General features: G+C 41.0%; 1 protein-coding gene across 1 annotated transcript in view; it reads left to right on the forward strand.

Moving 5' to 3' along the window:
- The window catches only part of SLC7A11 (solute carrier family 7 member 11), a 58,645-nt gene extending 31,160 nt beyond the window's left edge, over positions 1 to 27,485 (forward strand). The window contains exons 7-12 of the mRNA XM_085313238.1: positions 13,532 to 13,655; positions 14,821 to 14,924; positions 15,395 to 15,491; positions 18,156 to 18,305; positions 20,039 to 20,216; positions 25,221 to 27,485. Coding sequence (XP_085169364.1) covers positions 13,532 to 13,655; positions 14,821 to 14,924; positions 15,395 to 15,491; positions 18,156 to 18,305; positions 20,039 to 20,216; positions 25,221 to 25,288 — 721 coding nt within the window. The 3' untranslated portion in view covers positions 25,289 to 27,485. The remainder of the gene's footprint in view (positions 1 to 13,531; positions 13,656 to 14,820; positions 14,925 to 15,394; positions 15,492 to 18,155; positions 18,306 to 20,038; positions 20,217 to 25,220) is intronic.
- Positions 27,486 to 27,979: the final 494 nt, after the last annotated feature.

The following is a 27,979-nucleotide window of genomic DNA, read 5'->3' on the forward strand; positions in this document are numbered from 1 at the left end:
ATGCTTAAGGACAAATAAATAGAAAAATAGAAGAACAAAGTAAAATGAGTGCTACAGATGCAGGGTTAGATCGGTGCTGAGGTGCTAGGTTTTAGGATACTCGTATTGATATTAGTAGTGCTGTTCTATCCCAGTTATTACTGTTCAGCTTCTCCTAATTGTCTCATACGGTTTCTGATCCCTGTAGGTTGTTAGACTAATAGCCTTCCATGCTTTAAAAGTGTAATAAAGATACTGCCAAAGGCGCTGGCACAGAAATCAGAAAGGTAGCCAGCTACGGCCGCGGCGGCGGCTTGCCTCCGAGCTCGGGGTTTTGCCCGCGTTGCAGAGCGGCTCGCGTGCCCGCCGCCCTCGTGGCTCCCTTCGCTTGCTGTTGCGATAACCGGCCGAGGTGTGCTTGCCCTTCCCCTGCTTCGAGGTTTGTTTATGTGAATCAGCCCTGCTGGAGAAGTAAAACAAACGTTTGTTAGCAGTCGCCCCGAGGAGCTGGCAAAATCCTAATCGGCTTTAACCACAGGCTAATGGAAGGTAACAGCAAAGCGGCGCAACCCTCCGCGTCTCCCCTGCTCTGCCTTTAGCTTCGTTTTCACCGTTTTGGCACCTGAAATACATGCAGGTCTATTTTAACGTAAGCTTCACCCAGGCCCGTAGCATCTGGACCTCTAGAGGTGGCTGCACGGGAAGCTGGCAGTATGCTCTCTYTGAGTTTCCCAGCTGAATATTCACTGCAGAGATAAAAATTTCTGATGTACTGTTTAGAAACAGGGCTCCAGAACTGTAAGATATGTTTTTTTTACTGGAGAGATCGTGGGGGTCTCAGGGTTAAGCTAGTTTGTCTCTTGGCTGCCGTGAAGGTCCCAGCCTTTGGTTAGACCTTTTCTTTCTTTTTCACAAGCAGGTAGCTTGACCCAGGGGCCTGACTGAATCCACCTGAAAAGAGGTGAGGGAGCAGAGCATTAAGGATATGCAGGAAAGCAAGTAAACTCATCAGATTAATTAACAGGTGGAACAAAAATAAAGTTGTCCCATTTGGGATCAGCTAAACTTACGTTCACACGCTTGTAACTTCAGCTCCAGCACTGTAACATGAGTCTGACATGTCAAACCTATCAGGCCAAATCAATAAACCTTTTGGCTAGGTAGGAATGGCCAATTTTGGAACCTCTTTTCCAGTGAACTATGATGTATTGTATCTCTTTGTATACGAACGCTTTGCATGAAAAGCCCAATTGTACTTGGCTGAAAACTGAGGTCAGGCTTTGCTTTGGGCTCAGAGCAGGATAAGGTAACARAACATATGTACACATGACGTGTTTCAGCGCCTACCTTTCGATACAGAGCGCAGTCACTTTAACTCTCCCCAGGCGCCCACATTTATCGCCTTAGGCCCTGTGGATTTATTCTTCTCGCAAAGCAAGGGTGCGGTGTGGTGATGCAARCGTCAACTCCCCCACCCCCGGCACTAGCACAGTACCAATCACCTGAGATAGGCACTTAAAGCGGCCAGCCCACGAGCCTTCACAGCTGCTGTATCACCATTCAAACCCGGAACGAAAGCACGTGTGGTTTGTACTGCTTCTTTCACGGTCGTGCTGCTCTGCACTGTAGGCAAGACCCTCAGGTTTTCCCYTTCTCCTACCTGAAAATGGGAGTTTTGTTTCCTCTAACATTAATCCCTCTATTTCCCTATTCCCATAATGTCAGTATTTCCATATTTAGCAAACCAGTGCAGTACTTAGGTGCTTAGCTGGTGGGGAGGGGATTCTGGGCTCTCTCCTGAGTGCTGGTCCGAGATTTGAATTTGGATTTCAAGTAGCACTTAAATGTCAGAGTGAAACCCAGTAGGAGCCAAGAAATTCCTCATGAAGTTGGGTGGGTGTAGGTCAGTCTCTGGTAGTGGGTGCCACCAGCACAGTTAGCATCCTGTGTAAAGAAAAAAGGGGAGTTTCTGTTCAGGGCTCCCACGCACATTTCCCACTGCCTGTAAAAGCACGCAAGCACCCACGGCCTCTGGGTAGCTACGTAAGCAACAACCACTTGTTTAATTCACAGTTTAATGTTCTGGTCTGTACTATGGGGCTTCCTTTCCCAATGGCAGAGGAGGAAGAGTCGCTCTGTACCCCCTTCGTTTCCCGTTCCTTTCCCTTTAATGCGGAGCCTCAGAAATGACCAAGCGCAGACTCGGCTAGTACTACATTAGTGCAATATTAGCATCTTGTTAAGCCATTAACACTAACCTTTTACTTAAACTTCTTCTAAAACWTCCATAGGCTGATGATGGCAACTACCTGACAGGGAAAGTGGGATGGCATTCTTTGACTGTATAAAATACCAAATGGAGGAARAAAACCAGCAAAGGAAGGGACTTCTAAAATAGCAAGGGTAGTAGGGTCTTAAGTGGTATTCATATGCATACAGTTTTATAACTGTATAAGCAGTTATGACCACCTGCCATGCTGTCAGGAGTAGTTATCTTCCGTTAAAACAGTGTAGTAAAAACAGCTGTAATAATAGTATTATCATACACACCAAAAGAAATATGTTCTCTTGGTCAGCTAGCAGAATAATGTATTCAACTTTTATCACAGGCACTTTTGGATGAAAAATTCAACAGGGTTGTCTTATTTGCTTGTTCAGCTTCAATCGGTAGTGAACTGCTGATTCGCATTTAAGTGATATGTCTATGAGTGCGTAATAGTCACACCAAAGCAAGACAATCGGGCTTTGTGCATCTCGGCCTCAGATGTGCGCATAGCGTTGTGAGCGCTCAGATTCACAGTCCAGCGCACACCCCTTCCCTCCAGGGCAGCCGCTTTATGCATGTGCTGATGTTCTGGAAGTAGGTTGCTTCCAGTGTAACTTGCACTTTGGTATTTGGCCTTCAGTATTCTGGAATTTTAAGTACACAGTGACAGTGGTATTTTATTTAGAGAAAAGAATATTGTTAACTAACATCCCATAAGGGTTTTCAATCATTTAAATTACAGTGTAGCCTCTTTCCATGAACTGTAAACTAAGAGGATTTATACAGGATTATAATGGCTCCAGAGGAGCTGTGAAGTGAGTAATCTGCATTTTACAAGTTGCACTGCTGTGGCCTATTATGTCAATCCTCATTCACTTGTAACACTTGTTGTTGAACAAGTACTGTTATTTGCATCCTCACTTTGWCATTACATTTTGTTTGTTGTAAAAAAAAAAAACTATATAATAACAGTATTTAATTTTTTGAAGTATGATGGAATGAAGTGTCCCTTRGAAGAATAGTTTTGATACCATCATTTGAAAGGATATAACAGCAAAGGAGAGACTTCCATAGATCATGAGGATGGTGGAGCACAGGAACACTCTGGTGTGACAAGAGATGTAACTTCTGAGTTGGGTTATTTTAGAGAAAAGAAGAATCACACGTATCATATAGTGAAGGAAGGACAGGCATTTCTGTTTTTTCATACCTACTTTTACAGAAAAAAAAAGATGCTAAGTAAAAGAAGATAAAATTAAAGATTTACCCACAAGGAAGCATTGAAGACCACAGAACTGCTTTTTCTTGAGTAAAACATCATTAAAGGGTGAGCTTCTTGGGGATCTAAAGAAAGTATTTCTATAGATGTGAAAAAAACAAACAAACAAACAAAAAAAAAAAAAAAAAACAGAATCATGTTAGCATCCTTAGTCTGTAATTGTAAAGGCCATAGCGAAAGTCTTTTCCCTAGGTAGAGGCTATGCCAGAGGAGAGCAGAGCTGCCTGCAGAGCGCCCAGGCACCGCGTTGACCGTTATCAGACACACAGTGATGGCCTCGAGGATCCACTCTAGAGCCCAATGAGTTAAGTGTTCTCCCTGCTTCTTAGAAAATACTTTTCTCTCTGAAGGCCCARATCCTGTGATCTCCTTTGTGCTCATTTTGGTTACTGGAGCAGGCCTTGCAAGCATTTTTGCTGAACCAAAACCTAAATTTGTCCTCTTCCACTTACCTGGTATTTTCTCTGGGCTTGCTTTCACATAAAGTGTCAGCAAGAGCAGTGCAGGGCAGGAAGGAGAGTGTGCTCTTGAATCCCAGAACACAGGGCTGTTTGTGTGTTTGCCTRCCTGGCTTTTTGATGGCACCATTAGACAGTTTTTAATTTATTTGCATTTTTTTTCTTTTCTGGAGTCAGAATAACAGGAAGTGTAGCAAGTCTTGTATAACCATCATTATCACTTTTGTTTTGAGACTTCAGCATGCAAGAGTAGTGCATCGTTGACAGAGGGTTCCCTGAACAGCATGCCATCGCAAAGATGAGCRCTCTTAAATTCCTAAGTCTCATTGACCATACTGTCCAAGATCATTGGAAACAGGTTAATAATTCTGACCATTTCTTGTCGCTATCCAATCTGAAATATCTTTAAGGAACTTGATCTGCAGAAAGACTTCAGTATTAACTCTCTAAGGGTTACATTTAAGATTTCTCAGCTTGGACACTAAAAATATGTATGCTCTTCTCCTATGTATGTGATTGTAGTTCAAGAATAGCATTATGAAATTTTAATGAGAGATGATTTCAGCTATGTGCTATTTCCTTTCCTAAAGTAGTAAAGGTAATATATATATATATTTTAAAGTATATTTTCACGTTTGAACACCATTCARGGGCCTCCAGTTACTGGACATGGCAAAAATGAGTAGCCCAGCTCACACCTGGAATTTTCTGGAGTTCTCATCCCTAACAAGAACCTCATTTCCTTGCTTCTCAGACACAAAAACCAGTTTACCTKCTGGACAAACCCCTTCATAGCAATGCAATACTGTTAAAACATCTCCCTTTAATTTCATAACTTTACARTAATTTTATAGCTTTTAAAATACCAATGCTTCAAGGCACCCACAGTTACCATTTTTTTTTTCATTTTGAATTCCTTCAGAAGAAGAGCCTTTCTTGGTWAATGATATTTCAGTTTCCATGGTGCTCCTTATTACAAGTAGCTGCTCKTTTCATCACCGAATGGTGCAATTTCCATTCATGCCGAAATATCAATGGTAAAGTACAGCAGCAAATTGTTCCTTTATGATCCTTGTCATTGTGGAAACTCTCCTGTTCAAAAYGAAATGTCAAAGAATTGAACAAATGCGAAAAATCTGGCTCCTTCTGCACACGCGCCCACGKGCAGACGCAGTCCTCCCGGCGCGCTGAAGCATTTGTCTTGCGGTGTTACGGTACCAAGTTACTAATACGCCCGCGGCGGTGCTTCCTCAAAAGCGCGAGCGCAGGAAGGAGGGGGCGGCGCTGCCCCAGGCCCTCGGCACGAGGCGAGCGAGGTGCTTGGCATTCAGGCTGTTTTTTCCAGGCTCTGAACTCCAGCGGTTCGTTTGGCGGATGATCGCAGCCTCGGCAGCCTGCTCCGTTGCATTACTCAAAGTGTCACTGCGCCGTTTGCCGCTCCATAAATCAGAAACACGTGTCCTCAGCAGAGACAACGGAAACACAGACAGGTCCAGGCAGCGTCCGCCTCCACCCCTGCCCTGCTGCCTGCACGTGCTCAGGCACCTCCGGCAGTGTGGGAACAGGGGTGCTGCAGCCAGTATATTATTTAACGGGATTCATTTTGCAGCCACCATAATCTCTTCCCTGGCAACGGCATTACTATTAACGTGGTGGTCATTCTCTGCTGGCCTAGGTTTCCGAGCTGCGAGGCCTGATCTACCCATTTCCCATCTCGGATTCTCTTGGTTATACTGCTAAATTCCTCTCCAGTTATTGCCAGCTCCTTGCCTACTGCAGTTTTTGTGCTTTGCGGGAAAGCAGTCATGCAGGACTGCAGCTTTGTTAATAGTAAATCTGCAGGGAACTTCAGGAGACTCCTCCTTTTCCTGCTAAAAGTGATTCTGCCTGGGGAAAGCAGATTCCYGATCATAAATGAGGTGCTCAGAGATTTCATCATTTCAAATTCCCAGCAGAGCCTTCTGCAATAAATAAAACAACTTTTAATAGGCAATTACATCTTCACTTCCTGCTTACTRCATTTATTTGAAGCCGCACAGCGAGGTGTGTGTTTGTGCGTAGCAGTTAAGAGGAAGCTGCAGCGCAGGTTCATGCAGTGCARGGTGGAGGAAATGCTTTGAAATGCCCCACTCCGCTTCGTTTCCACAGGTGAGCTTGGTGCAGGCTGATGCTTTATTTTTAGAATCTCATGTCAAGTTTGCGGTTATAGCTTCCTTGCCTCCAAGTAAGCGCTGTGATTTACTATTGCTTCTCATCATAATCTGTGCTATCGGCAGTGCTGTAAGCACTTCCRGAAAACAGGCTAGGGAAGAAAGTAAAATGCTGGAGCTCGTGAAAGAGCGGAGGTGCTCCCTTCATCTCCTGATTGAAAGCAAGCTACACATAATAAAAGACAAATCTGTGGTTTTGGGTCTCTGGTAGAAAAGGTCACAAAATTTCTAGAGTACGTAAAGTTCTCTCACAAAAGAAATAAACACAGGATGTCAAAGCACTGACTTTTAACAGATGCATGGAAGTAGTTCATCAAAGTGATGATTGAGAACCCAGGAGTGGCAACATATTTGCATTTGAATCCTCCGGGCCTAGGCTAGGCAGCTTTTTAAAAGACAAGTGTTTGTGAAACACAGGGGAAGGTGCACTTCTAATTAGAGGTCCACTCTAAAGCCATACCTTTATTACAATACCTTAAATTAACKGTGCTGTCTCTAAAGACGAACAACCATACGTAATTATCAGAGATGACAGCCACCACCCACAGAAGGACCAAGGATCTTCGCTGTTATTTTCTGTATGGAAATTCTAAATACAGATCCTTGACYTGCTGCTGCCTGGTCTCTTGAGATCTGACTTTTCACCAGTAAAGTCTCCTCTGTTATCTATAGGCAAGCACACCTGAGAGTAATCCAGAGCTCCCCAGGGCAAGCCTGACTCCATACGGGGGTGACTGGGCCTGACTATTACAATAAGAAAGAAAAGCCAGTTTGGGTCATTGGGACCTTGAAGTCCTTGGGAAGGGTGGGACTTAGGGTCAATTTACAGTGTGACATAAAAGCCAGGTTTGAGTATTCGTATATCTCTTGGAGACTGTAGTGAACTTTATACAATCGGGATGCGCCAGAGATAATCTGAGGATGTTTGATATTGGYGCTTGATGGACATATGGAAGCGGTTTATCAAAGAACCGAGAAGTCACAGAGGATGATATAAGGCTTATGTTTTATGTCTCTGTTTCATTTTTAAAAGTGCATTTTTAAAAATAAACCCTCTTTTTACTTGCATTTCACATTGCTTCAGCAGCTCTGTGTGCTACCTCTTGTGCTTATTATTTTTTGGTGCTTAACAGTATTTGTGCACTTGCTCTGAAAGCAATGTAGTATGGCCAAGCAGAGACAGCGTGTCTAATGTTTGGTGTTGTAATCTCAGTGTTCCTTTGTGGATTTAGCTGTTATTTTCAATAACTGCTATATTGTCCTAGTTTTCCTTGGGAATACTAGGAATGCTAGCCACTCCATGCCAAAAGATTCAGGATYGTGTTGAACGTAAGATTTTTCTTTAGCTTTTATTCCAAGTTCCAGATGAATCAGTTCGGTCCACTGCTCTTCAAAGAAAAGTGTTTTATAAAACAGATAGACTTATGCCCTGGACCGTGACATAAATGAATGCCTGATTCTGGTGCGATTTGGATAACCAACGGGAGCTAGTACGTGATGTGATGGCTGCCAAGTTCAAATCTCTAATAAAATAAAACAAATAACATTGTGAATGTAACAATTACCCCAGGCTCTCAAGGGCTGTTGACAGATTTGTTTCTGCTTCGTACTGCAGCTAGACGTGTTTGTAGAATAAGATGCTATGGTGAACAGCGTTAATTTCTATGGTTGGTACTCTTCTAGGTCTTAAGCTTTAGCCAGGAGCAAATTTACGCTAATTCTCTTTTTTTAGGGAATCCCACTGGAAAAGGTATTGCAAGCATTTGAGAAGTTAATGAAATTTACTGCCCTTCCCAGCACATTTATAACACAGTTTCACCCTTCAAAGCYAGTTGGTCATAGAAAACCCTTTTTATGAAGTGTAACCAACTATAATCCAAACCAGTGAAGTCAAACACTAGGAAGAAAGCAAGTAATTAGACACACTAGAAGCCTTTTTCTCTTCTTACTAGGTGAAAGAAAGTGAGAAACTCTTTAAAGGCAGACTGTGGCCTGATTCTTCCCTCTATTATGCCAGTGGCGTGCTGTTGTATCTCTGCCAATGTCAAACACACAGAACCAACACATYGAAATGGAGAATGAGGTCCTTTAACTCTCACTCCAGCAGTAACATCYATGGAGCATGTGGTGGTAAATGAGAGCACACCTTTATAGCTAGTCTTTYCTTTTTCATTTCTCCCCTGGAAAATCACAATCAAAGGAAGATAAAGAGAAGTCACACAATTTAATAGTGTCTGAGCTGCAAGCCCACAAATAGCAATTCTAGTCTGGAACATAAGGATAGAGCATACTGGGAGGCAGTGAAAGGAGAGAAGTCGCGATCTGCTGAGGAGCATGTTCATGACAATAAACAAAATAATAATAGCTCATTGCGAAAAAAAAAAGGGAGGGGGGAAGCCTGGATCCACGTTAGTATTTACAAATATGTGGATTCAAGATGTGCTGTGATCATACCACACCTTCTGCCTCTATATTTCCTGACTCCTGATTTTGATTCTGTCCTGGGAGGGGGCATCCTTCTAAGTTGTGGGTGCTCATTTTACTCCGTCTCTTATAACAGATGAGTAAGCTTGTAATTTTTTCATACTCTTATGTGGTGGGAACCATTTGATCCTTTCACTGTAATGAGCTGTCTAGTAGGCTCAAGACATGAAAAACACGCAGCAAAGGGAAGTTTATGTCAGAAAATCCTGCTTTGTTGTCCAGGGTTCAGAATTACCTTAGCTCACCGTGTTCATTTTGTGCAACAAGAATGGCCACCCCGAAAGGCCTAGAGAAATAGGTTGGACTCTGGAGCAGGGTAGTTACCAAGCCATGACTGTACATCTGGTCTTGCACTGAAGTCCTGGGATTTTTTAATTACCAGGGCTTTCTTGCTGTCTTTAGTGTTGTATTTTTTCTCCCCTACATAAGGTTATTTGGATAAATTTGTACTTGTGACTTCTTCAACCAAGCTTTGGCCCTATGGACTGTGCAATGGATGAATAGATTTTAAGAGTGCCAAATTTCCAAACAGTTTGTTTGGAAAATTGCTTAACAGATTGCAAATGATGAATAAATTATTGCACAAGGGAACTTTTGAGAAGGATCTTGAAACTCCTGTGGTGGTAAATTTTGAACAGACTAAAGAAATACAGAACCTACAGGCTCATGCTCATGCAAACCAAATAAAGCTCTTTCTGGAAGCCTTGTGAAGGAATTAGGAATTTTCTTCTCTCCTTTTGCATTTTCTAAAAATATGTTACATTTATTTATATTGATATATGAATATGAGACATTTGTTTATATTTATATATTTATTTAAATGTAAGATAAATTATCTTCCACCATTAAGATAACACAGAAAAGATGTGATTTGTCTCATCTAACTTTACTAGCAAATAATTGTTTCTTTAGTCTCTCTAATAGTCCAGACTGTTCTCTTATATTTCTTGACTGGGTCTCATTGACGCAGTCTTTCCCAGGACAGTAGACCCAGACTGAGCATTTGTAACACCCAGATTTAAAGGGAGTGCAAGGAAATGATTTTGGCATGGCTGCTAAACAAAGGATGTGCAGACAACATATTTTATGCTTGTGAACTCAACTGAATCTGTGGGGCATACTTTGACTGTGTGCTTTTTGTTTCATAGAAATATCAGCCTTCAGTGGTCACAGCTCTTAACACTTACTGTTTGTTGTTATAAAACCTGTCATTAAGCTCAGATATGAGCTGTAGACTTCTGGGAATGCTCCTCAGCTGATTTATTGATATTGTTCTTCTTATCCCCAGGTTCTCTGCCTTTCTTTTTTTTTTTTTTTTTTTTTTTTTTTTTGGTCTTCTCTATGTGTTTCTCTCAAAAATATTTGCAGGAGGTAGTGCAGGACCAGAACAGATTATCAAAAGATAGATGATTCTGTGACACTTAATGTCAAATCCAAAGCCCAGTGGATATCCTGATTAACTGAACCCTATGCCCTGGCTCCAGGGTCCTTTACAGACTCTAGAAGGAGGAATTTTGCTCGCAAGCCATACGGTAGTGCTTAGCACTGCATGGGAATGCATTGCAGCCCCATGCAGTCGCAGGCTGAGCAGCTGTACTCCTGACGCCTAATTTCTCTGTGAAGGTAGACACCTCAGTAACTTGTCAAAAAAAAAAAAAAAAAAAAAGGTAGATGYGCCTTTTATTTAAACTGTCATGATGCTTCACTGAAATTGCTTTGTATATAGATTAGAAAGGCAGGATTTGGGTGTGAATAGTAAGTTAACGAAGACTAGAACTCAGGCATGATTTGTCCTGATTTGGAGAGAAGATTTGGAAGTCTAAGAGAACATATAAAATACAGGAAAATTGGTGATGTGATCCTCTAAGGAAAGGAGCTAATCTTTAATGCTAATGGTAGTTTTTCTGCTGGTGCAATGACTGTAGTTCATAGCGAAAAGTATGATAATAGTATTCTCTTGCAAACTGGGAACTGCCTCTTAAATTGAATGGATAAAATAGACACGATTAAAGCTCTCACTTAGTATTTTTACATACAGTTCACATTTGTCTCTCTGTGCTTTCAGATGATTCAAGGACCAAGTGTAAATCTGAATTCGAGTGTCAGTAAGAAATGAACCACTGAAATTCATCCCTGAAATCTTGAAACTAGCCTTTCATTTTTGTCTAAATCTGTCACTGAAAGCAGGGCCTAATAAGCAGCCCTCGACTGTGCTATGTGCTAGCGTACTGCAGCCCTCTAAGGACCTGCTCCCGCTGGGAGACGAAAGGAGATCTAACCCGACTGCTTATTTCACTCAGAAGCTTGGAAGTCACAAAATCCCTTATGCTGCTCAAGGCAGGAGCTATGATCTTCAGGCTTTGCAGTGAATGGTACCTTCTGACTAGTTCTGGTTTGTCTGGGGAGGATTTTTTTGGTTGTTGCTATTACTATGAGCAGAGGTTAGTTGCTCAGCATAACGAGGCAGGACTCTGTCTCAAGGACACTCATGTTTGGAAGTATGGGGGACAGTTCCTTATTTTAAACAACCATTTTGTTTTGCAGGAAATAGACTGGGATTAAAATCAGAAGCGTTGGGTAGTACTGCATAAAGGTTGGTAAAGTATCTGATATGTAGGGCAGAAGGTTTTAACCCAAGCAGCCAAACATTTGCACTGCTTGAATTCAAGAGAGAATAGTGGCTGTACCTAGCAAAGAAGGCAACTGGATAATTGGTAACAGAATAGGCAAAGATACTTTGTTAAGTTTGCCAGAAGATGGGTTTTCAGTCTTTGAAAGGGCGTTTGTGAAAGTAGTTCAAATATAGGCTAGAAACTTTTAATGCTGGGGTTAATRGGGTTTATCCTGTAGCTTAGTGGTTGAAAGGTTCATCTCTGGTGCAGAAGATGTAATTCAAATTTCTGTTCTGAGAAGATTTGAACCTGTATTTCCTTACCTTGAATCAGATGTGCTAGGTGGATTGAACTCAGTTTACTCTGGGTCAGGTAAGGACCTTAACCAAACTGGCTGTAAAATATTTGGCAACAGAGCTACAAAAACGTTTTTCACCCAACCATATTATTGACATATAGTTTTGCACTATTTCTTGAGCCAGCAACTTTGAAGTTTTTCTAGCAATAGAGCACTTGTATTCCGGGTTATCTGCTCTGGTCCYTGCCATTGCCTTCCGCATCAGCAAGTGCATCCTACAGAGTGATGGGCTCCTCTCTGTCTAGCTTCTCTACCCAAAACCATGGGCTTGAGGTAGCAGGGGATTAATGCAATGTCATCTTGTTTACCCAGACCTGATACTGCAATACAGCATGATCATCTTTACTAGTTATGTGTCTGGGTTAATATAGTACTTGACACCACAGTTTCTAAGATGGGCATGATGAGCAACAGTGATATTGCCTCTGCTTTATTTATTATTTTTAAGCTCAATTTATAGCTTCCTTTCAGCTTTATAAAGGCATCCTTATGTTAAGTATATCTCTGAGAAATAAGGACTAGTGGTGAAGAGGATCCTTAAATTCTGACCCAGTTGTATTTCTTTGAGGAAAAAATCAGCAAATAATAGATCTTCRTGTTGGATTCCAAAAGTGACTTTGTCCCATGAGCTAATTAGGAGTGGCCTTTGGGACTGTGCTTGTAGACTCTTCTGGTACATCAGAATTCCTCATTTATCTTGCCCTTCTCTCCCTTGATCAGGCAACGCTCACAGCAAAGTTTGCTAGATGTAGCAACCTTTGCATGCCTTCACCAGCAATCTTAATACAGTCAGTCGGAGGGAGCGGGCCCTGGAGCAGCRGCTCGCAGCCTCTCCTCAGAGGCAATGCCCATACCCGGTCTGTCAAACAGCGGCTTGCTGGCTCGGAATGAAGGAGCCAAACATCACTTTCAGATCTGACTCTCTTCTGGGTGTGATGCGGGTACCACTTCAGTCTAGCARTGATACTGCATGGAAAAAGACTAGAGCAGCACTGACAACATCCTGGTTTTGTTCTTTATTTGAACATTTGCCTGTAGGATGACTTTGGACAAATTCACTGCACCTCACTGTGCTTCTGTTCCTCTGCTTTAGAACAGGAATAATTCTGATGTTTTGCCTTCCCATCRGGGAGGACACACTACATAAAAGTTAGATGTTATTATTTATTCATGCGTTATTGTTTTTTTGTCTTTTAGCTAAGCTATTAGAAGTGAAATTTCATACTGTTCCTATTTGGGAACAGTATCTCAGCTCTCATGTATCTCTGTAAAGCGAGACAGATGACTGGGAYGTGGTAATGTGTGCAAGGGAAGAATTGCAGAGCAGAGGGCAGCATTTTGCATGTGAGACATTTCTCATCATGGCAAGATGCTGTAGCCCCCCAGCTCCAGGGTGGGGGGCCACCTCCTGCCAGCAGGCACATCACCCAGCCAGGCACTGGGGAGAGGGCTGCTGCCTTGCGCCCCTGCCGGGGCTGCTGCTGCAGGAGACCCAGGGCCAAATCATCCAGGTCTCCTGCCCACCTTACTGCTGGTTCAAGCCCTGATACCTGTGGCCTTCCTAGCTGGTCTCAGCTTGGATGTCAATACAATTAGGTAGCTCTGACCTCTTAGGTGGGCAATACTTTTTGTCTAGGAGATTTGGGGACCAGAGCCTCTCCCCATCCCCTAAGGCTTCTCAGCTCTTCTTGGTTATAAAGCTATTTGTTTTGCCTAAGTGATTTGGTTTAGATGCATTATTTTTGCTAGCAGTTTCTAATTATGATATTTTTGGATCACCAAATATGCATTCACCATCATTAGTGGCTTCTTCTCATGTTATTTGTTTCATGTTCAGGGAATAGCAACCAGATTGCAAAATAATGAGCTACCTTGTRTATTTCAGAAACATACCCCTCGCAATATGCATTTCAATGATTATCGTCACAGTTGGCTATGTGTTAACAAACGTGGCTTATTTCACTACAATCAGTGCTGGGGAACTGCTGCTTTCAAAAGCTGTAGCAGTGGTAAGTTACAGAAGAAAAATACAAAGCTATATCCCTGCTGCAGTTTTGTTTGTTGATGTATTCTTATTTCCAGGAAAAAAAAATCAGTGGGACACATCCAGTTAGGCTTTTGTATGGCTTCTCTTTTGTATTAGCATCCGGGAGAACTTAGTTTGGTTCCTTACTGATGTATGGGATGGCAATTAAGGCCCCTGATAGTATTTACAACATAGTATTAGCCCACCTTTATTTACTTAAGATAACACAGTCAATGGGACTTAAACTTACAGCTAAGTACACGCTTGAAAAATTCTCTAAATTGTGGGCTGACCTCCTGAGAAGCAGCCAACATAGAGGGATTTGAGGAGGCAGGAGGTCTGCACTTACTTTTGTAGCAGGAAGCAGTAAAGTTCTCTCTGCACAATGTGTGTCCTGAGTCATTAAGAAGGGGTTTGGTGTGAATACTGGAATTCGAGAGGGAGCTGCAAAGCAGCCTGGCTTGGAAATGCTGCTTTGATTATTTTTCCTGATTTGTGGTGATGACACTCATTTTTATATTCATGCTCTCTGACTTGCAATGAGGAAATAAAATTTTGCATGTACTTTCCAGTAATGATACTGCTGTGGCTTTTTCAATTGATGTGACATTTAAAAAATGACCAAATTCTGTAGCTCATGGGAGATTTAGAAGCAAAACATTTTGCAAGCATCAAGAAATTTAAGCATATCTCCTGTGGTGCCCCAAACCCAAACTGAGGCTCTTACTGTAGCCTGGGACAACGAAATGTGCATGGATGGCATATACTGTTGGATGGTGTCAGCTAAGTAAATTGAAGGCTATAGAAAAATATATTAGGTATGCAGATCAGAATGTGACCCATTCAGACTGGGTCTTCTCTTTGAAAGTCATAATGATCTAAACCAACCTAAATCAGGGCCTGATTCCACCTCTGCAGCATTGCTGCGGTTGGCAGGCTGCCATACACAGTCAGGTACTGGGGGAGAGCGGGAGGCGTTGGCCATAAAGAAAAAGAGGTACCAAATGTGCAGGACAAGTTTCAGTGGGGGCTGCAGAAAGGGGTATGAATAAACTTACAATACTTGTTAATGACTTGTTAATAAAGTAAAATTATTTTCATGTTTTATGAGGGAAAAAATCACTGCATATTTCTCTCTCTTCTAACAGACGTTTGCTGAACGTTTAATGGGAAACTTTTCTTTAGCTGTACCAGTATTTGTTGCTCTTTCCTGCTTTGGCTCTATGAACGGTGGCATTTTTGCTGTCTCCAGGTGAGAAATGCTARTATTACTGGGGTTGAAAGGCATGGGGTATACTTGCATAGTAAGGAAGCAAGAGGAAACGAGAAGAGGATTCATCCCTTTATCAGGAAATGAAAAATGACTCTAATGTTTACCATCTGTGGGGATTTTCCCCTCTTTGTTCCTGTTGTCTCTAATAACACATTACCGAAACCCTTTGAACAGTTTGATATTGGATCCCTTTGAGTGCAGCATTTAATGGCCTCTTTATTGGAGGGAAAATACTAAGCAATTTGAAACACTGCTCACAACGTAAGGAGGCCACACATTCAGAGATGGCTTTGATTTCTGCATACGGGCTTCTCTCTGCTACTCTCTCCGTTCCAAATATCTTAAAGAAGCCTCAGAAGCACTGCTGTGCTCTATGACTTTCATGAGCTGCTTTGCCTCGTCACAGTAATGAGCACATTTAAAGTCTGTCYGCATTTATTTCCCACCAGGATGTTCTTCGTTGCCTCCCGCGAGGGTCACCTTCCGGAAATCCTCTCCATGATTCATGTCCGCAAGCACACTCCTCTGCCAGCTGTCATTGTTTTGGTAAATCATACAAACAAATGTTCCTGCACAAGAATTCATATTATAGCCTTGCTCCAGAGGATTCAGACAGAATTTGCGCACCGCTCGAGTCTCATTTATTAACGCATATCTGGGCTTTGGGCAGGGCACAGAACAGGAAAGGAGGACTGAGATTCGAGAGTCATCTTGTTCTCTCATCTCCTCTCGGCAGCAGCACTCGACTGCCTATGGCTGCTGCCTAACCCAGGTCTTACTGCCCTGTATTTCCAGGGACCTGCTAGCGCTTAGCTAGTTGCCTTTCAGAGAAACAAATTCATTTAAAAAAANAAAAAAAAAAAAAAAAAAAAAAAAGAGGAAGGATTCATTTAGCTGAAAGTGCAGCAAAACACCAGCATCTGGGAGCACCCTAAAGGCTCATTATAAACCACCTTACAGTGAAAAACGCAAACAATTCTGCACCACGCTAATGGCAGGGGGAGCCCTCAGCAGTGCCGCGTATCGGTGATTAGAAAATGAGCAAGCATGTGCCTGGGCAATAGCGTGTGAGCTGTTGGAGGGCAAACACCGGAATCAGAGAGGAACTCCTATTACTGATTTCTACAACAGAGGCAGAACTAGACATTGGCTATGTGTTTGCATTGCAAGCTAATTTGTATGTAAATACTTGGACGAAATACAAGCCTTGAGCCAGTYTGCATAACATCAAGGGGATATGCACTTAGTATGCAATCTTGTTTGGAAACTGGTGGGTGTTCAGCCCCTTTTCTTGGGGCCAATAACTGTAATGTGTCTGGGCAGACCTCTGCACTCATGTGGATTTCTAATCCCAGTAGAAGATRTGTGTGTATATGTGAGCGTACATTAGCATGATGAGATGCTTATACTGGAATTTAAATCAGTTTTTGCACTAGATTTCTAAAAGCGCTCTTCTGAAGTGCCAGTTGAAGTGCTGAATTTTGTATGTACACATACAACTGTAGGCATCCAAATTTTGAAAGTTAGGTAACATAATTTTGATGAAAATTTTTAATGGAATTCATTTTATATAAGCATTTACTTCACATTTTATTTAAGATGAAGCCACACCTTTTTTGTACACTGCATTGACTGTTTTCTCTGGAATAAAATGCACTGAATATGTTAATGCATTTTTTTCCYGAAAAAAAAATTCTACTATTGCATCTGATCCTGTTACACTAGTGCATTAATTTCCTTTGAAAAAGCCACAGATTCTCATATGAGATGGCATTCCTTCAGAAATTGTCATTTTCTTCTTGCCCCAATACAAGTAGAGTAGTTGCAGGATATATTTTGTGCTGACAGTGTGCATTTTAGCATTTTTTTGTATTATTTCTCCTGCAGAGATCTAAAATCTGTAAGAATGGAAAGAACTCTTGAGGAGAAATTCAGAAAATGAGCATGTTCATCTTTTAGGCTTGGGAAGTAAAAGAGTCTTTAGGAATTCAGAATTTTTTGTATTACATATATGCTGCTATTTGATAGATGTATGCATAACAACTCCAAGAAACCATGCAATCCTGTTGTAGCACTACTTTTTTTCTTTTYTCAGTAGCACTTGTTCACTGTCCTGGCCCTTTGTTGCATTACCATGCTTATAGCTGAATTTTAAAACTTTAGGGCCTGAGTCTATATAGAAGAAATCAAGCCCAATATAAGTCAGTGGTAAAAATTCTGTTGACCTTTAGAGAAATTCTTTTGTTTAATATCTGTGTGTAAAGAACCAATCACTGTGTAGGTAGAGATTGGAAGCCAGAGACCCATATTTGAAATATTGATCCATCTTGCTCAAATCCATGCTGTCTTCACTGCTTAAAAAACAGAAAAAGGAGAGGAGGGGCCAGACTTTGGCTGGAGATAACTAATACAAGTCAGTTTTCTTGACATAAAGATTTATCCTAGATTTTCACCATATCYGCAGTGGATGTTACCTAGCTGCCTTATTATGAAGCTACAGAGGCTGTCACCACCAGGATCTTCCATTTTTCTAAACACGAGGATGTAGTAAAGGAGACTCATTCCTTCATCCAAGATGCCAGGACTGTGTCACTTCACATACAACACATCTCATGTGTCTAGTGTGGACTGCCCTTCACAGTTGATCCAGGCTTCAAATATTCATGTTTTGTCTATAGATTAGCTCCAGATAGCCTATAAAAATCACCTAACTCAAGGTATGACACTTGAGCTTATCCATAAGCTTTTGCCTGCCTCATAGAGGTGCTTTACGTGTCCCAGAACACCTCTTGAACGAGGGGATGTATTTAGCCTAGCGTTGTCTCCCSTTCTTGCTGTTCAGTCCTCCTGAGGGACACCTAAATGCTCCCTCTGCTTAAAGTGTTTGCGTTTCAGCCACGCAGTAAGTCTACGCCCCATGAGCCTGCAAGGCGTGCTGACAACGCAAACTGGTGTCGACCCTGCGGGCACAGCCAGTGTCCCACGGCAGGGAGCTAACCCCAGCTGGGCCCTCTTTGCCCCGACTCCGTGGTGGGCCTGGGCGAYTCCCTTCACTTCCCCAAGACACCCGGCCACCTCAGCTACGTGCTGATCATGCACGTGGTCACGTGCAAAAGGCAGTTGTCTCCGTGGAAAGGTTCGGCATCGCTGCCGAAAAATTATAGAGGTCAAGGCACTGAAACTCTCTGATGCTCTGAATTTCTTTTGCAGCACCCTCTCACGATGGTGATGCTGTTCAATGGGGATCTCTACAGCCTTCTGAATTTCCTCAGTTTTGCCAGGTGGCTTTTTATTGGACTAGCAGTTGCGGGGTTGATTTATCTCCGATATAAACGTCCTGATATGCCTCGTCCTTTCAAGGTAACCTCCGCTCTCGCCTGTTTTACATGAATCCTTCTCCCTTGTATCTATTGTGTAGCCAGACAGTGAAGCAGCATTTTCTGATAAAAAGTTAACCTTCTTTTCAGAAAAAGCAGAATTAATAGAAAATAGTTTTTTACACTGAAGAGTCTCCTTGTGTTTTCCTGCCAGATCGGCAGGGTTACCCTGGCTGAGTTGTCCTCTGGAAAGAGAATTCTTTCCAACTCCCCGGTGGTTGTGGGGGAGCACCTGAGGTGGCTGTSAAGATGCCTGCTCGGTTTTGCCTGCCTGTCGTGTTGAGGCAGTGTGATGCAGGTTGAGGTCTTTATACTCTAACAAGCTGTGTGAAAATACCCCTAGTCCTATGTACTCGCATAGGCTTCACACTGCAAATCTTAGGGTGACGTGTGCCAACCTGATTTTCAGCCAGTCCTCAATTTAAAGTCTGCCCAGATAAAAGCCTGAATAATTTTGCCTCCAGTATTCATGTCAGGCATAAGCATTAATATTAAACATTTATCATTCATTTACATTGTCTATCCCATATAGAATATGCCAATTTGATGTGCAAATAAGTTACTAGTCCTTTTATTGTGATATTTGGGACTCCAATTGATTTGCTGACACCATTATTGTGAACCCAGAAAGAAAATGCTAATAGTCTGGCCAACAGCACAATAGTCACTTTGGCCTTGATTCTGCCACCCTTCTTGTTTATTGTAAGTAGCATCTTAAAAAGTAAATTGACCCATTGTGTGTATGGAAAGATAATGTCCATCATGAATAAAAGTGGAGGAATCTTTCCCTATTTATACATATAGCCAGGAAGCCTATTTTACAGAGGACTAGGAATGTGTGCTGTTGCATTCTTGTAGACAGATCAGCAAGTAAGAAGGTCAATGGCACAACCCACTTTGCTTTGATTAAAAAAGTGCTTTGACAGTGCACAAAAGAAGAACGGTAATGCTTCAAGGCATGAAAGGAAGGGAATAATCTCCAAGGAATTTGCCAATTCTCCATTACACCAAACATCTCACAAGCCATGCCCATAGGCATTTCCTTCAGAGGAGTGCTAAGATAGTGATTGTAGTGGTGTTCTTGAAAATTGAATTAATTTGATATTGCTATTTTTTGTGCTTTGAACACTGACACTGATAACACTATCAGTCATACTGTCAGAAAGTGCTTTTTCAGTAGCTATCAGTYGCAAAATGCTATCAAATATCTTTATCACTAGTCAAATGGTGTTTAATTTGCTCTTCTTCTGCCAGATTTTGATTTTTACCTTAGGAAGAAAATCAATATGTTCTTAATAGTTTTAAAAGGTGACTTGAGCTCCTTGCAGTGTTTTAAAATGTTTTCTAATAGGTAATTATCAAAGAGGAAATCTTTACTACAGTTAGTGCTGCTTACTTACCTAATGGAAGATTAGAGAAAGGACTTTCGTAATGTAACATATTTACAGCCCTTACATTTTGAAGGATGTAAAGCTGTACAGTATTTTGGTGTGTACTTAAAAGACTGCTGTGGTACTTAATGCATAGCCCTCTGCTTATTTTACTTTTTACAGTCGCTTGCATTTTGCATGGATATTCTAGATACTTGTATTTCTCCAGAACTATCTTGTAGTGCTGGGTTTTATCCATTATACATTGCATGGAACATTAAATGTCATTGTCATTCAATAACAAGGCCAATGTAAAGTAATGGTTGTTCTTGTGGTTATCTTTCAGGTGCCTCTATTTATACCAGCACTGTTTTCTTTCACCTGTCTCTTCATGGTTGCACTGTCACTTTACTCTGATCCAGTCAACACAGGGATTGGATTTGCAATAACCCTGACTGGAGTTCCTGCCTACTACCTCTTTATCATATGGGATAAGAAGCCAAAGTGGTTCAGAAAGCTCTTAGGTAAGTCCCCTCCTCCTCGCCAGCTCTGGGAGTTTTTCAGGGCTCCCTGTACTGTGAAATCCCTCCGACAGAGCTTCTCCGCTGCTCTGATCTGGGGGTTACAATGCACATTTCTCCTTGGTGAATGCCATAGCATTGGTCTGCCACTGACAATCAGTGTCAGCTAACTAAGGAGAGAGGTTTACAGCAGCCTGTGCCTTCAGCTACAGAGACTGACTGTTTTTTTTTCCCAAGCAAAAGGTTCTTCAGATAACTGCATATCTCTCCCCTGCTCCTTTCTCATCTCTTCCCCTGCAAACATCTGATTCCTTTTAAATCACCGACCTTCTTCTCCTGGCYATTTGCCTATGCTAATAGAGGAAGCCTTTCCTGATAGGGAAATTGTTTTGGAAATGTCATGGTTGTGATGACAGGACAGGCTCGGTGCTCACTTTGGGACCACACGTCTGTGGGCCACAGGGGAATATTTGGCATGGGACAGATGAGGTCAGGCTTGGTCCAGGGGTTTGTGATTAGTGACAGCTTCAAAGGCAGGACAAAATACACCGTACCTGACACACACCCGTGGAAACTGTGGCAGTGCTTCATGACAAAATGACTTCTAAGGGAYGTAGCTACAGTATTTCACACCTGAAGTGTACCGAAAATCATCTTGATACCATTTCTGAAAGTTTTTAAAAGTATCTGTGAAAGTTCTGACGTGTTGGAGAAGTTTTTCGAAGCACTTCAGTTAGAAAGAAAAAAAATCAGTACCGTTTATTACAACCCCTCAGCTTTTTCTCTTTTTTTGTGACTCAACATGATGTGAATTTACCAAAATGGAGGCAATTTTCAAAACAGAAATGAAAATATAGACATTTTTGAAAATATTTAAGAAGCGATGGATTATTTGTTAAAACAGAAAAAAATCTTTTCTGCTGCAAAACAAAACAAAGCCAAACCATTGAGTTTTCAGTAACAGTTTGTTTCTTTGTATAGCTGCTGAATAAAAACATGTGGATTTTCTTCAGTGCTTTAGTATTGAGTAAAGGGTGCTTTAGAATATGCTACTCAAAAAAGAATATGTGAGTGATATTTGAGTGTATGTATATATATGCTACACATATATGTATATGTGTATATATATGTGTATGTATGTATTAAAACATGTATTGTGTCTATTATATGATCTATGAATTTCCCTCTCAGTTCATGCTGGGAAGTCCATAGGTAATAGGGCAGAAAACATTTACAGAAATGATTTTAGTTAATTTAAGGCCAGCAAAATCTGGCCTCCTTAATTTTAAACCTATGAAGTTGTATATTATTTGGAATGATCTGGGGATGAGTAGAAAGTTTCAGTGCAAATGAAAACAATTGTACGCAAAAGGACATTATATCAAATATTTTTTATTTATCTGCTTATTCCTCAGCCTTGATATTTAGAGACTAAGGAATTTTCCCTTAACAAACCCAGGAGATTTTTTAGTGCTTTTTGTGAATCTCAGAGGTTTTGCAACAGTTACTTGAATCTCTGGCCACAGGATGCCAGTGTTGAACTGCATTACTTGGGTGAGAGAAAAAAATATTCTCTTTAAGGTAGACTGGATACATGTGAAGGTTTTTCTGCCAGCTGTGACAATGAAGCAAAATCTTCTAGCTCTTCAGATAACACAAAACCCTTCTCCTAGAAAGAAGGCCAGATGTCTGTGTAATACATATGGACACACTGTCCTGGCTCAGAGGGGAAAGCAGCAGACACCGGTCAGTGGGTGAAACAACTTGTTTGCTTTGCAATTATTATCCTCCAAATAACAACAGTAATGACAGAAATTTGAAGTTGACAGTTTTGGGGTGGAGAAGAGTTGCAATCCACCTGATAAATAAAAATATTTCTTTCTTTCTCAAAATAAGCAATAAATGCTCTCCATGGAGTCATTATAAAAAAACTGAATTATTCTGTGAAGTTAAGGCTGCTCCACTGCATAGCCTGAGAGCATTTTTCAAAAGCATTGAATCAGGATAAATTCATTTAAGGTGCCTCTGTGAGATGTGGGAAACAAAAGTCATTGGGTAACTGCAAGCTTGATGTTCTAACCTTGAAATAATATGCAATGCTTTAGATGAACTTAGAAAAGAAAGGATAATTCCAGGCACTGAAGTAAATGGACGACATGATAAAATGTGACTATAATTTAAGCAACGGTAGATTTTTGACAGATTAACTGGGTAACTTCCTTAGAGAACACAACTGATTTTTCTTGACAGAGGACAATGCGATAGATCTAATCTACTCAGACTTGAACAAAGCATTTTGTGTAGTACTACAGGAGAAGTCAAAGCATGTTAGCGTGAACATAGCGTCATGCTAACAAGGCTACTGCCGGGCTGCTTCACCCACGCAGCTCAGCGCACAAACAGAGCGGGGGGTCTCTCTCTAGCCATTTGCAAAGTCACCTTTAGAGGAACGTGACTTGTTCAGCTATCCCGAGATGGCTCTGAGAGGTGACTGCTGCTTGGAAAACCTGTGGGAAGCATGTTTAAGTAAAAGACAGCACTGGTGCAAAAGCACTTGCGTACAGACCAGCCCCACATAACACGAGACTGCAAATTGAAAGTGGGGTTTGTAATGATCAGAGGAGAGGGATGTTGAACAACCACAAGGAGGAATGGGAAAAAGGACCCAGAGCGAAGACGGATCACGATCAGTTTACGAAAGGGATTTCAGGTTGGCCACAACAGCAGAGCCTGCAAATGGATTACCCAGGAAATCCTCTCCAAGACTGAACTTCTTTGTTCTTTAGCAAAGTATATTTTGACTGTCTTCTATGGCATTTGCATTGCCCATTCTTAGTGTGGCACCAGATCTGCTTGCACAAATCATTTTCAGCTAGTACAGGGTTCATTTGACCACTACTATTTTGCGTTTTGTAGAATTAATCTGAAAAGAACCCAGTCTACCAAATCCTACAGAAGCAGGCAGATCAGTGTATACAAGGACGTGGCACCAGCAGCCAAGCTCTTACGTTTGGATGTCCTCAGTTGAAAACTCAACCTTAGATTCATATTTAAAAATCCTTTATTTCTTTATAGTGGACTGAACTGGGAAGAATTAAAGGTTGAGTTCTGGCTTCTTCGTAGTCTGAGTCGATACTGGAAAACAGATTTTCTGTTTACATAACAAATTGCTTCTTTAAGGGTTATTTACAAACACCACTTGCCACTTGCTCACTCAAGATATAGCTTTGTGTATTCAGTTTACTTCTCTTTCTCGAGCTGATGATGTTGGGCTCCACAGGAATTCATCTCAGCATTATGCTGCCCCAGTTTCATATGTATACAGTAAATTTCTGCCCTCTTTCCTTCTCCAAGCTTTATTTGGTGCTTATAGGTAGCAGCTCAGGATTTTTATAAAGGTTGCCCATTGGGCCTTATTTACAGTGAATTCTCCTCTTGAAAAGGAAAAAATGGGCTTTAAAATACACACACAAAAAATCAGCCTTTATTCTCATGGTATGTTAAGTTGTCTTGGTATAAATCAGAAACTTGTCCTGTAACTCCAGGTACCACTCAAAGTAGATGGTATAGATACTGCCTGGCTACAGACTGAATCACCTTTTTCAAGAAAATACTCCTGATGCCATCTTACTCTGTATATATCACAACCAAAAAACCCACACAAACAGACTGCCCCTCCCAAACTTGGCTCCATTGCTTTGCTCTTGCTTCATGGCAGTGCAGAGTGATGCTCTGCTGTATGAAATCAGAGACTGCTGCCTGCCTGCAGCCACAGGGAGGAYGAGGTCTTGCAGCAGGTAGCTCAGTTCGGTTAATCAAATAGGATATTAAACTCACAGCCAGTTCTTGAGAAGCCTGGGCCTTTTGTGGCCTTTCCCCAGCACTTTTACACCATCGCTCAGCTTGATAGAAACCCTGTTCTTCTCCTCCAGTTGCTCAACCTTGAACCGGGAAGGGGCGGGAAGGCAGGGGCCAACCCCTGCCGGCTTCCCGCTGCCGGCTTTCCTCCTGGCTCAGCTCCCAGCTGGCTATCCCTGCTGCGCAGAGGGGAGGGCAATGGAGGGAAACGCAGTCTCCGTCGCCTCTCAGCCTCTCTGACCCCAGCAGTTCATAGCCAAAGGGCAACCTGGCTTGCTTTGAACCGGTGACTCCAGCGGGGAGAGCAAAAGCTGGTAAAGTCTGCGTTAGACAGACACCAGAACAGGAAAGTGGATTCAGCTCGTGTCTTCTGAGAGCTACRTTGTGTTTTACCCCTCCTTGCTTCATGGTGGTATCGATGCCAACAGAGAGTGCTAAACAGTGGGAAAGCAGAACTTTCTCTTACAGTAATTCCTGCTGGTTTAAAATGGGTTATTAAAAAAAAGAAAGTGGTAAGCAAAAACAGTAATAAGTGAATGTTCTTTTACTATTGTTAGGTTAGTAATCTGTGCCAGTTATGAATCAGTACTCTAAACAGAAAACCACCAAAAGGAAACAGATGTCCAAAATGTCAAACACACAATATGAAATTGCTTCATGTGCATGACGTTCTTAGACCTGTAAAGAGACATTATAATTGTCATTTCTCTCTGTTTGTTTGTTTTTTCCTTTCTCTTTTGTTTAGGCAGATTTTGGCACAGCTGAATTAACTTGTTTGAACTCTTTCAGAGTTCTATTTCAACATTACAACTTTGTTAAAACTAAATAGTTGTGCAGAGTAATCATGCTCAAAATTAGCCTTTAAAGACATACATACTTTTATTGGACAAGTTTATACTTGTATCCCCTTCTGCTATCATTGTATATGCATCTCTTTGGATCAGAGGCAAAGAAAGCAGTTAAAAAGAAAAATTTTATGTGAGACACTTAAATGACCTATGTACCAGGTATATACAACTGGTATGAACAATATGTGCAAGTAGGATGTATAGCAACCAAGATAATTTTCCTGGTAGCTTTCCCTTCTCATTCCTCACCTACCCCAACACTCCCCTCTAAAATCTCCTGTGTTTGCTTGTATCTTTGCAGACAGAGTAACTATAACACTGCAAATCCTCTTGGAAGTTGTCCCATCAGAGGAAGAACAGAAATTATGATCTTCACATACCTGAAAATGCAGCTTTTGACTTGATGTTTCATTTCAACATGAGGAAGAGGGTAGGGAGATTTCTTCCCATCCTAATCTACAAACTGGAAGAACAAGTCACAGTTGAGATGCATACTGAATAAGTCAGTCACCAGAGCTGTATTTTATCATGTTGCAAAGATTTTTAATGTGGTTGATTTATATGTAGAAAGCGAGCACAGAAGCAACAAGAGAACACCTCTCTACTATTTCTTCTATTACAGCGTCATATTTTAACAAACCGTAGGTTCTTCAAACTAGGATTTTTTTTTTTTTTTTTACATTATCACTGAAAATACGTTTAGGCAATGTTTAAGTAATAGTCGGGTATACTGTGAAGAATGTATCCTGCTTTCTATCCTTGAAGAACCTAATTCTCACCAGAAAGAGGGTGAGATAAAGCTGCTGAGTTTCAGTGAATAACGTTCTTCACGTCACTGTGACTGGCAGCCGTTTTTTACTACTTTTGTCTCAGTGGAAGCACCAGCACATTGATGCAGAAATACAATGGTTTCTACCACCTTTGCTGTGGCAAGTTCAAGGTTATTTTGTTTCAGAGTTGTTGCAACATAACATACAGAAGCATCTTCTGAGAACAAATTATTTCTACCAGTGGGGCAGGTAGCTTTTAGCCATAGGGCAGTGATTTCCTACCTTTTAAAGTTTCTACCACTCTGAAAATTATTACTGATTTTACTGATGTTTCTTTGTGTATATATACATAGGAAATACAGCAACAAAGTAATCGCCTTCTACAAGTAAAACAAACCATTTGAATGTGACCTCCACTGGTGTACGAATATTTTTCTATCTGGAAACATATGGACCTGCAGGTATCAGTCAGGCAAAGCTGCTTTTAAAATTTTATATAGCTGTTGGTAGACAGAACTGAATAGTAGTCACTGGTTATATAATCAGTGGCAATTCTGTACAGACATGGCAATAAATGCAATACTATTTTATGAGTAAGGTGTAAGGCAAGCTACAACAGGTTTGTTGATTTGAGTAGGGCATGTGCCTAATCTGTGGGCTTTTATTCAAGCACATTCCAATTAACTGGGCTTTTGAACACCATGAAAGAGGTGCTCAGCCAACATCATCTTCCTGGTTTTATCTCAGCTGAAACAGGAAGAAGCTATCAAAACTGATAAAATCAAACTAAATTGAAGTTTCGTCTTTAGAATAACATTTAAGCTGAGTTTTGGCTCAAATATGAGTTGAAGTTTTGTCCTTTTTATTAAAAATAGCTGTGGATAAAAGACTTGTTTTAATGCTAAGAAATGCTGTTTTATACTGTTAGTGAAAGACTACTCAACCTTATGATTAAGGTTTGTTATTACTCTGTTAAGAAAATGTTTAAATATTGAATGCACTACTTCTATGACTGTTTTCAATTAGTAAGTCATATATTTCATCAAAACTTTTATAAAATTTTATAAAATTAAGACAGCAACATTAGACTTCCTAAATCAGGAGAAAAGCACAACTAGTAGCCAGACCACTACAGTAAAGGGAGACTGCATATTGTATATGTATTGTATATATCCAGTCCAACTCCTACTATTTTAAGGGTTTACAGTAAAATGTCTTAAAATTTGTACATGTTTTTCCTACCTATATTTCTATGGTGGAGCTTCATAGAAATAGGGAAAGGGAAGTAACTGATGATGTAGAAGAAAAGTAATTTAAGACACAGAAAACAGATTATGAAATATTTTTTCTTTAAATGTTTTCTGTTTACAGTAACTTAAAGTGTTATTTGAAACTTTGTTAGACAAACATTTTGAGATAGATTTTTACGCTGACAGTGCACATATCTCATTGGCATTTACTTTGGAATCGGGAGTGGGCTTTTGAGGCCACGTCCTGACCATCCCTGCCCACCATGTTTTGGCTCGCACCGCCGGGGCGCATCTTCAAAGCACACAGCTGCGTTCCTCTCCGATGAAAGGAAGCTGCCTGGAAGCGCCGCCTAAAACRCCCCTCCGCCCATGGACGTTCAGTGCATCGCACCAGAGCTGGTCCGAAGCAAAACCTCCTGCAACGGCAATGGCAAGGATGCCAGGTCTTCAACACTGACTCTTTAATTCCACGTATTCGATCCTAACGCGCCGCATTACTTGACAATTTAGACACAGCAGTGTTAACTTTTAGAAATAAATGCTCTCTGTAACTTTAAGTGAATTTTTAAGTGTTTTTTTTTGTCTTTYCTGTTGTGGACTTTGAAGTTCAGAAATATTACTACAGTCTGATTCATTTTTTTTTCCTTAGGTTTATTTTCATGTAAGGGGTTAATTTGTCCCTTTRGAAATCCTATGACTCATTAATTGTTCAGGTCTGTATTAGGAACAGAAAAAGTATTCTGCAGAATAACAAACCAATTTTTGATAAAGCCTATAGATACTAGATTCAGATTTAGCTTGATTAACATATAAAATCATACTACAGAAATATTTTAATGGGATTTCCACTGTGTTATAAAAGTCAATGTTGTGCACTTTTATGACACCTGGAAGCTATGTATATGCCAACAAAAGGAAGGGAAATGGGCAACAGAAAATTAAAAGAAAGTCTTGATTTTTTTAAAGACTTTTTTTTGAAGTATTATTTTCAGGTTCATAAAGGAAATTATTCTGGAATAAAGGCTAAGTTTTATATATAT

This window comes from Rhea americana, unplaced genomic scaffold, assembly GCF_003343005.1.
Source record: "Rhea americana isolate MKP2758 unplaced genomic scaffold, rheAme1 scaffold_38, whole genome shotgun sequence".
Classification (NCBI taxonomy): Eukaryota; Metazoa; Chordata; class Aves; order Rheiformes; family Rheidae; genus Rhea; species Rhea americana.